This window comes from Corapipo altera, unplaced genomic scaffold (assembly GCF_003945725.1).
Source record: "Corapipo altera isolate COAL_440 unplaced genomic scaffold, ASM394572v1 22b, whole genome shotgun sequence".
Classification (NCBI taxonomy): Eukaryota; Metazoa; Chordata; class Aves; order Passeriformes; family Pipridae; genus Corapipo; species Corapipo altera.
In genome coordinates, this window is record NW_020884876.1 from 25,939,056 (window position 1) to 25,948,484 (window position 9,429).

Sequence of the window (9,429 nt, forward strand, 5' to 3'; positions counted from 1 at the left end):
CGCTGTTCCTCATAGACTTGATATAACATCCGTCATGACAAACTGTATCTCCTTTACCGCCATCAGACCTTGGACACAGTCCTGGCTTCACTGAAGTCAATAGCACAAATCTTACACAGCAGCAGTGCATAAATCCACGTGTACCTATATATTTGTGGCCAATCTGCTCTATACTTTCCCACTGTCTGGTGTTCTTAATGCACAATACGCTTGGGGTAGAAGTGCCCCTTGTACAGGTAAGTTACAGTCTCTTCTAAACTGTTGTATTCCATATAGAAAGATAGAACATGATGGCTTATTAAAAACACTGAGAGGATAGTGAATTGGCAAATTCTCCAAGTCCCTAGGAAAAGATTTGTCTCGGGTTTCCTGAGCAACTGAATTTTAAAATAAAGGGTCTTACTTTTCCACGGACTAGCTCAAGCACTATGGGCCTCTGTAAAGCTTCCAGATATTCTTTCCCGAGGATCTTCTCTGTGCTTTTTCCTTTGAAGATGTTTTTAGCAGCTGGACGTTCATTCACATTTTCAACCTGAACATCTTTTATCTAGTAAAGTAAAAGCAGAGAAAATTCAGGTAGAGAGCAGTCTAGCATTGGCCTGGGGTAGGCTGGATAGATTAAATCACATAATAAATATTTTTTTCTTTCTTCATTTCTCGTTCTGATCATTAATCCTCCATGTCTATGTCTATGTCTATGTTTACAAAAGAAACCAGTTTTCTCCATCGGGGAAATAAGTGGCAGAAAAACTCACCATAAAGCTAAGTACCAAATCCAATTTGTATTTAGTAAATGTCATGATTTGTAGCTAGAACTGAGAACTTCAGACAACCTATTGCCCCTTGGGTATGTGCTTGCACACCAGTTGTTTGAAGCTACAGAAGCTGTATGAAGCAATTTCAAAATATAGGAGACACTCTGAAGTTCTGGCTTATGCTATTAGGTACATACTTGTGATATCTCACTCTATAGGAATCAGTTTATCAAAGAAGCTGGGTTTAGTTGATCAGACTAGAGAATAAAAGATTTAGCTTATGTTCTGAAAGTGAGTTCTCTGATGCTACATTAGCAGCTAGATCAATGTAGGTAAGACTGTGAATGTTTTAAGTTGTCTCATGGCATTAATTACCATAATTTTGATCAGCTGGTCATCATCATTGTCAGGATTTCTCCATAAGAGGTTGACATCCACATCAGAAGAAATCCGATATCCTGCACTTTTTTGCAGCGATGCTTTCACACGATCAACATACACTTCAGCTGAGTAAGCAAACTTATATAGCTTGTCATTATTCAGGCTTGGTCCAGTAGTGTGCCCTGTTTGGAAAGCAAAAACAGTGTTTTGAATTGACTAACTCACATAATCTATCATTTTCTCTAAAAAACATCCATAGAAAAATTAAAAATTTAGTTACCAACAAGAGATATATGGGACTGATCCCACTATCCTTGATTACAGAGGCTGTTCCACTAGAGCAGCTGGGGGGGCTTTGTGATTAAGTTGACATTGATTTTACATATTTAAGACAAGAATGGTTACAAAATCCTTTGTTCTAGCTCTACACTTATATAAATAAAAGACCGTCATATTCTTTTCTTTGGATATGTTAGTGGCACAAATTATTCCAAAATTATTTTCAACTCAAAATACTGTAATTAATCATGAACTTTGTGTGCCTAGTAATGTGAAATGCACTGATGAAATTTGTTGAAGCCAACAGAAATTGTTCTCTGATCTCTTGCACATTTATTGTGAATCTTTCCATTGAGAGTCTGGCTCAGGGGTGACGTGATTGTAATGAAAACATTGAGAACATATTTTTTAGATTAAATAATTAAGCTCTTGTTCTTTAAACTAAATAATTGTCCCCATAGCTGTGTCTCTGCTGTTAACTGATGTATTTTAAGGGATATAAAAGCCAATTTCTAGTATAAATGCAACATGCATGCCCAATTTATGGTGCCATTTCCATCTGCATTAATAACTCTGATGGACTTTCCCTACGGATTCAGTTGCACTCTTGTTTGTGTAAACTGAATCTGTACTATATAAATGATCTTTCTTTTATAAAACTACTTAATACCACACCCTTTCCTATCTTCTCCTTCTCTTCTGTCATGCATGGCCAGGTAGGGAATGTGTGGCAGCAGTGTTTCAACTCTCTACCCAGCCTCAGGAATCAAACTGTGCCCCTAAAATCTGTGATCAAGGAAAATAAATCTCTTTCTGAATACTCTTCAAACATTTTGTTGCACAGGTTATACATAATATCCCTTTTCACTGCTTCCAAGGGCTTTCCTCCTCTGGTATGGATCACTACAAAGTTCTCATCCACACAAGAAACACTGATGAGGGGAAGGGAAGGGAAGGGAAGGGAAGGGAAGGGAAGGGAAGGGAAGGGAAGGGAAGGGAAGGGAAGGGAAGGGAAGGGAAGGGAAGGGAAAAGCTGGCTGTACACAAAGTGCTCTTAAGATTCATACAGCAAATACACATACAGTGACCTCAGGTGCTATCTGTAAGCAGCCCTGCCCAAGCCTCTCAGACCCAAATACTGCACCACTGAATCCACTAGGAATTTCTTCATGTAGTTCAGCAGGTACAGAGTAGAGACAAAAAGTTCACAACACAGTTAATCTAAGCAAAACAAAGTGCTGTCCTTGGGGACATGCATCTCAGTCTTACAACAAGTGCGGGGGGGGAAAAAAGAAGAAAAATCTATCAAAACATCTCAGACAAATTCTTAAGCATGCTGTAATGCAATCAGTGTGTTCAAAGTCCCTTGCAGAGAATCACCAGGCTATCTTGATTTGTGTTATGTCCCTCTGTTTTATGTGACTCACCTGAATAAATGTCACATCACAGTACTGGCAAAAAGGAAAAGCAGTCTTGTTTCACTCTCATATTTTAAATCCCAATTTAGGTGCACAGCGTTGTTCCATCATGGCTAGATGGATATATTCTGCAGTCCTCAAGCAGTCCAAAACCCCCATTTTGTTAAGATTTTTCTTACTTCCTTCCCCTGCTCGCTTAGATGCCATAGCAGCAGCTTGAGGTCAGCTTCAGTTTTGCTTTCCCTGAGCAAAACAGCCACTCCACCAAGTTCGACCTCCAAGTTGTGTAAATTGGCAAAGATACACAGAACTAAACTGACTTATACTTTATGCCAGCTAGAGATGTGGCGCAGTAAATTTGGTAATCAGAGGGGGAGCAGCCTGTTTGCATGTGAGAGGCCAAAGCTGTAAGTATCGAGCTTTTTTTTTCATGGAGGCTAAAGGATTAATGTTGGCACAATGGGGCTCTTCTGGTTTTGCATGTCTGGTGTGTCTGGTTCAAAACAAAATTATCAAGGGGCATATAACCCTTCCTTCAGGTTTACTGTGAATTTCCTAGCCACTTCCCCAATTCCACTCACTCCTACCAGTTCTGAAGCTACCTTGCCCTTGAGAGCAGAGGGTACTCAGTGCCTGCCCAGACATAGCTGTGCCTTTCATGGACAACCCTGGTTCCTTGCAGTACCTTGGAGCTAGTTGCTTCCTGGTTCAAAATGCCCTTCATTTGCAGCAGAAACAGCAGTGCAAATGACTTAGTATTGGTTGAGATTTTATGAACACTGCCCACTAGGTGCACTTAAAACACAGAGGGTGACACAGTCCTATCTACAGATAAAAAGTGAGAGAAGAAAAATTATCTGGCTGCTGAGAAACGAGCGTCTTATTAAGTTAAGGTGGGTGTTGTGGATTTACTTGCTCTCTGTTTTCAGTTAAAAGCACCTTTCACCTATTCTCTTCCTTTCCCCACAACTGAACCCATAAATCTTTTTTTCTTTTCTTTTGCAAGAGTTCTTTTGCTCTTCCTCCCTTTTAGCATTTCCTTGTCCCCACATAAAAATAAGCTGTTCCCTCCTAAAGGAAACAGATGGGCAAATGGTGCAGCAGCTTCTTGCCAGTGTCATGGAAGAAATTAATAATCGCAAAGTATTGCTGAGAGCTAGAAGAATATTAGTTTCTGAAAGTTTTCACCATTTTGTACACGGAAAACATTGCAAGAGCCAGGACAGAACACACCTTTAGTTGCGAGACTGGTGTCACTGATGGGAAAAGGTAAGCCAGCAGTGGATACTGATAAGAGAAGCAGCACGGATGAGGTAGTATTGAAAGCAGTCCCAAGGAGTTAGCACTTACCCCAGTAGAAATGGGGAAGCCAAGAGAGATAACTGAATATCGTGGTCAGGTTGAGAGGCAATGGTAGATGAGAGACAGAGACATAGCTTCACTGACCAGAACCAGTATTCAAAACAGTGTAAGTAAATTTTCATGCCATCTTTCACAAAGAAAACACCAGTACTATTTTAAGAGGAATATTCCTACACATTTCTGATTGAAACTTTTCTTAATAAAAAGCCCCCCTTTAGAAGATCTTCCCTTTGTATTCAGCACAGCACTGGAATCCTTGCTGCCTGTACAGCCATTGACATTTCAGCTGATGCCAAGTGTCCCACCAGCTGAGAGGGGAGGAGAGACGGACATACAGATTGCAATCGGCCATGGTCTCTTGGGGTCAGAAGTGCTTGCTTTCAAGGTGGAGTGCATAACACATAGTTTGACGAGTAATGTTAAGTGTCTGTCATTAAGGGTAACATGCCAAGTCTATAATTAAATCATGATACTGTATAATACAGAAGGTTATACTGCATGAGTAGAGACAGCTGTCAAGTCCTGTGCCTTTTATTAATACATATGGCATGCACAGCATGTGTGTCTCTAACTACTTGCTAGCTCTACCTTCATAAATCATACTTGCCACTGTCTCTGATACTGGATAGCTTTAAAAAGCAAATCCCATCTGCTTCTTTGAAAACGTTTTGCAAGTGGAACTGCAGTAGGAGGGTTTTATGTGTGCTGATCTACCTGAATTGAAAAGAATAGTGCTTCAATATTTCCAAAAGGCAGCATTGTCTGGTGGAAAGGTAGAACACATCCGAATACCAACTCTGTCACTGAGGCCCTAAGTGGCCTTTGGGCCAGTAATTTAGCTCTCAATCTCTCTGGAGAGAGGGAGAAGAGACCTGGCAGAGCTGAAGGGTGATAACTAATTAAAGAGAAGATGCTTGCTTAGTACCCTGGGGATGTAAAGTGACAAGCAAATATTACTTCACATCAAGAAGCTTCGCTTAATTGACATGAAGGAGAAGCTGGGAACACCAAACACCAGAAATGTGGGACACTGATATGTAGCCATAAATGGTACTTGGCAGTCTCATGAAATACACTCACAGGTAGAGGCACTGCCTGCAAACCTCTCCACTTCATAACTCCTGTTGAAAGAGGGTATAGAGGCAGGGAGGAAGGTTGCTGCTCGGTGCTTACACAGATACAGTGTCCTGGATCCCCTGCAGGGAGCAGGAGGTGGCATCGCTGAGAGCACCTCTACAGCCTTTTCAACAGGTTAACCTAGGATGTTCCCCCTGCTCCTCATCAGGATGAGGACATCTAAAACCTAAGAACTCAGCTCATGTTTTAAGGTTGCTGTTCCTCTAAATTTAATGTGAGGTTGTACATTAAGAATCACTACTATAGACACCTTTCCTTGCCTGGCACTGCTGAAGCGAGCAGTCTCTAAGATTCCATACCCTTGACTTTGACAGGACACTTGAATAAAGCCCTGCTCACAGGGGTTCTGCAAACATCCAGATTTTCAAGACTTACCACAGAGCAAGCTTCTCATGAAATTAACAGGATGCTGACTTTCAGTGGTAGCTGAATCAACTGCCCAGAAGCTGAAACCAGGAGAGCCCTGAGCACTTCCTGGCTCTGCGCCACCAGAGTACTCTGTGTGTTTAACTTTTGAGCGTGTGAACAGTCCCTTTCAAGTTGGTGCCCCCACAACATGTCCTGATTAAGCAAGGTCAAGATCCCTGGTCTCCTGGCTCACACTGCTGGCCCCGTGCACCTGAAAACATTGTCTCCTTCATCACCTCTGCTGAGATGAATGCCACAAGCACTTAAATCTAACTACTAAATGCATTTCACATCACTCAAGGATGGCTGAGTAAAGTTGATAATTTTTGATGCAAAACAGACCTGCATACAGGTTATGCCTTCGCTGAGGCAAAATCTGAACCAAGCCCAGTACAGACCTACCTTTAACAGAGGCTGAGTAGGTGGAAATGATGCAAAGGAACAGCACAGTAAGAAGAATCATGCTGGACTCTGCCGAGGTCCTGACTGCAGCATGAAGTGTGAGAGCCTACAGGAACTGAGCTGCTGAGTGGAGGGGAGCTTGCAGAGAGAGCCACCAGCTCGGCCACACTGTTTATCTAGATGTAGTAAAGGTCAGATTCCAAATTCCACACTCAGGTACTAAGTTCATGAAAGGACTTCCAGTTAATTATTAAGAACTAAGGTAACTGGCGGTTTCTACCCCATTTTATCGATCACCTCGGCTTTCATTTTTGAATACTGAGCCGACACAGACACACTTCTGAGTAGGGGAGCCCACCTCCAGTCCTAGAAGAACCAGCAGATTCTGCCACCTTTCTCCCTGAACGAAAGGGCAATCGGGTCTGTTGCTGCCAGGAAACAGATCCTGACCACCGTCTCCACTGACTTGCATCAACTCCATGAGCAACCCCAGAAGCAGATGCTTTTTAAGGGTCTTCCTGGAAGCAGAAGTACATGGGATTTAACAGTGCCATCCCAAAAACTGATGGTACGTTGTTACAGAGACTCAGATGTGGTGTCAGTACCTGCTGTATTGTACCATACCAAATAAATTTTCTTTTTTTCAGCAGTCCCAGCCCCCATCTTACATCATTGCAGCGCAGAGGTTAGAGACTGAAAGATGAGATAAAATCAGCCATTTTGTCACTTCTCAGTGATGAGTACCTGCTTGGCAGGATCTGAGAGCAGGGCAAACCAAGCCATGCTTCACACCCCTATTTTCCCCTTTTCTTATGCTCATTTCATCACCTCCCCTGATATGCCCCTGGCTGACTAACCCACATTGCTTCCCTGTTTCCTCTGAGGGTAAATCCCATGCCATCTCATGGCCCCATGGCCCCATGGCCACAGGGCTCAGTAAAGGATCTCTTTTAGGTGTCACTGGGGCAAGTGTCCCATGGGCCAAACCCCCATGTTTCTTGGCACAGCCTGGGTGTCACATCCTGTGAGGGGGGCACGCCTCTCTCCCAGCATATGAAGCTTCCTCAGCTCTGCAAGAAGGGAGGATCTGCTCCTACTTATAGAGCCATCACCACACCCTTTCACTCCACTTCCACAGGCTACTTTAGCAAGACTTCAATCTACAAACACTCCAAATGAAAAAGTGCCACCCCAGGCTGCATTTAGCTGCTCCCAATGGGCCACTTCTGCCACCAGATCCTCTGTATTAATAAGGGATCATGGTAAAAGAGAAGTTGAACACCATGTGTGTCAATCATCACCCAGTAGTGGGAAACAACTGGTCCATGCCAATGCTTCTCCCTCGTGTTCATCTCTCTGCACCTTGTGGAAGTTCCCCCTGGAAATATTCCTGTGTTTTGTGCGTGTGTGTGCACATGAGAAGGAGATCAGGAAACCCTAGCGTCTGCTACTGCTTATTCACCATTTGTGGTTATTTATGCTACTTCCCCAGCGCAGGCTGTGACACGCTCCTGAATTCAAGGGACTGAGGCAGAGGACTTCAGCTAATCCTTTTGCTGCATTTAGTAAACAATGAGCTTGCCATGCTTTCAGTGCTTTCTTGAAAAAAATAAGGACACAATCTTGCTGCAAAACCAACTCTGGCTAGAGGGAGACCAAAGGTATGGATCCAGATTTGGAAATGCAGCATTGACACTTCTCCGAAGGAGGAGTTGGTCTGAAATCTGGACAAGAGAAACTGTCCTCTTCTTATGCTCTCAGAACACAGGAAATTTATTCCTTCCTTGAAAGAAAGTAATTTTTAAAAAAGGCTCTCTTAGACACTAGAATATCAGAGACAGATCCCCTGCTGATGTAAATCACCATATCTTTTTGGACACCACTGTAGTGGTGCCAATTACAGAACTAAGGATACAAGCATCATATAGAGAAATACCGTACATACATTGTCACACGCATAAATGTTTATACACCCCTATTCATTTCCACAACACAGACTTGGAATGTTCTTCAAATGTCTTAAAAAAAGACATTTAACTGAGCCTCGCCTCAGTTATGGCTGGAGTTAATCAGCAGTGACTTCCTTTAAGTGAGATTACACCAGTGAAACAAGTGTTGCGTCCACCAAAGTCCACACCACGCAGAGGTTGCAGGATCAGCCCCCAATGTACGTTTCACGCCATGCTGGCATATGTGCTGGGTCAAAGTGTTTCTTTTGCTGCACATTTTCCAGAGTCCAAACTATATCTTTATACAACCTAATAAAACTAATGAGGTTTCCTCCCAAGTTCTGAGGCCAACAAACTGTTTCTGTCTTCTCTTCACAAGCGACAGCGTCAAGATCTTGGTTTTCAACTCAAACCTTCGGATATGTGCACCAAAGTACCCAAGTTCATCTTCACCCTTCAGCTGGTGCCTGTGTGCCCCAGCTCCCAGTGTTTGGCTGAATAAGACTGCCCCATTTCTGCTATGATGGGGGGTTGGAGATGCCCAGCCATGTCACTGGCCAAAGGTGTGTTATGACTGTCACTTGCACCCTAAGCCCCTCCTCAAGAGTGCGGCAGTCAGACCTGGCCCACAGAGAATAATGTCAGTGTCCACACCTGAGCCTCCTGAGTATCTTCTTTCTTCTCTCCATTCTCTGCCCCTTGACCTGCAGTTTTAAGCTTTGGGGTGTTCAGTTCTTTCTGTTGCTGGGGGGGAGAGTGACTCACCATTTGGATGAGCATCCTGAAAAAGTCATGTTAAGGCTCTATCAAAGTAATGAAATTCAGACAGACAGCTCTTTCTCAATATTTGCAACTGCTCAGGTCTTCATTTGGCTTTGTCACCACTTGGCACTTGGCAGACTTCAGAAAACATTGCATTACCCTGTGTCAGTGTCTGAGGACATTGGGGTCTGGATTAGCAGTACTGACGCTTTGCAAAGTGCAGTATGAGAACAACAAAATGCGTAAGCAGTTTCTTCATTCTAAGAAAAAGCACACTTACTATGTGAATTTGTTAGATGTCTTTAACTTTTTTTAAACAAAGCAAGCAAGCAAATGAGTTTATATTGGTAATTCATATGCAGCCTTTCAACGACCAGAAGAGAATGAATCCATAGGGACAGTGGAGCATTTGGACTTGTGTGATGCTGGCGTGTCAAGCTAGATATTAATAGTAACACGAGTGAGGTTTTAAATAGACCCTAGCAAATGCAAATCTAGCTATTTTTAAAGTCATGTACAGAATAGGAATCACAAATTAAATCAAGTATTACAGCAAATATTGAATTCCAACAGCAG

At 42.8% G+C, this 9,429-nt stretch overlaps 1 protein-coding gene across 1 annotated transcript in view; it reads right to left on the reverse strand.

The window, feature by feature from the left end:
* Window positions 1–6,335, reverse strand: part of MTTP (microsomal triglyceride transfer protein) — a 28,390-nt gene extending 22,055 nt beyond the window's left edge. Inside the window, exons 1-3 of the mRNA XM_027635458.1 lie at window positions 6,143–6,335; window positions 1,131–1,318; window positions 404–547 (exon numbers count right to left, since the gene is read on the reverse strand). Of these exons, the coding sequence (XP_027491259.1) occupies window positions 404–547; window positions 1,131–1,318; window positions 6,143–6,203 (393 nt within the window). The 5' untranslated portion in view covers window positions 6,204–6,335. The remainder of the gene's footprint in view (window positions 1–403; window positions 548–1,130; window positions 1,319–6,142) is intronic.
* Between the last annotated feature and the right edge of the window lie 3,094 nt (window positions 6,336–9,429).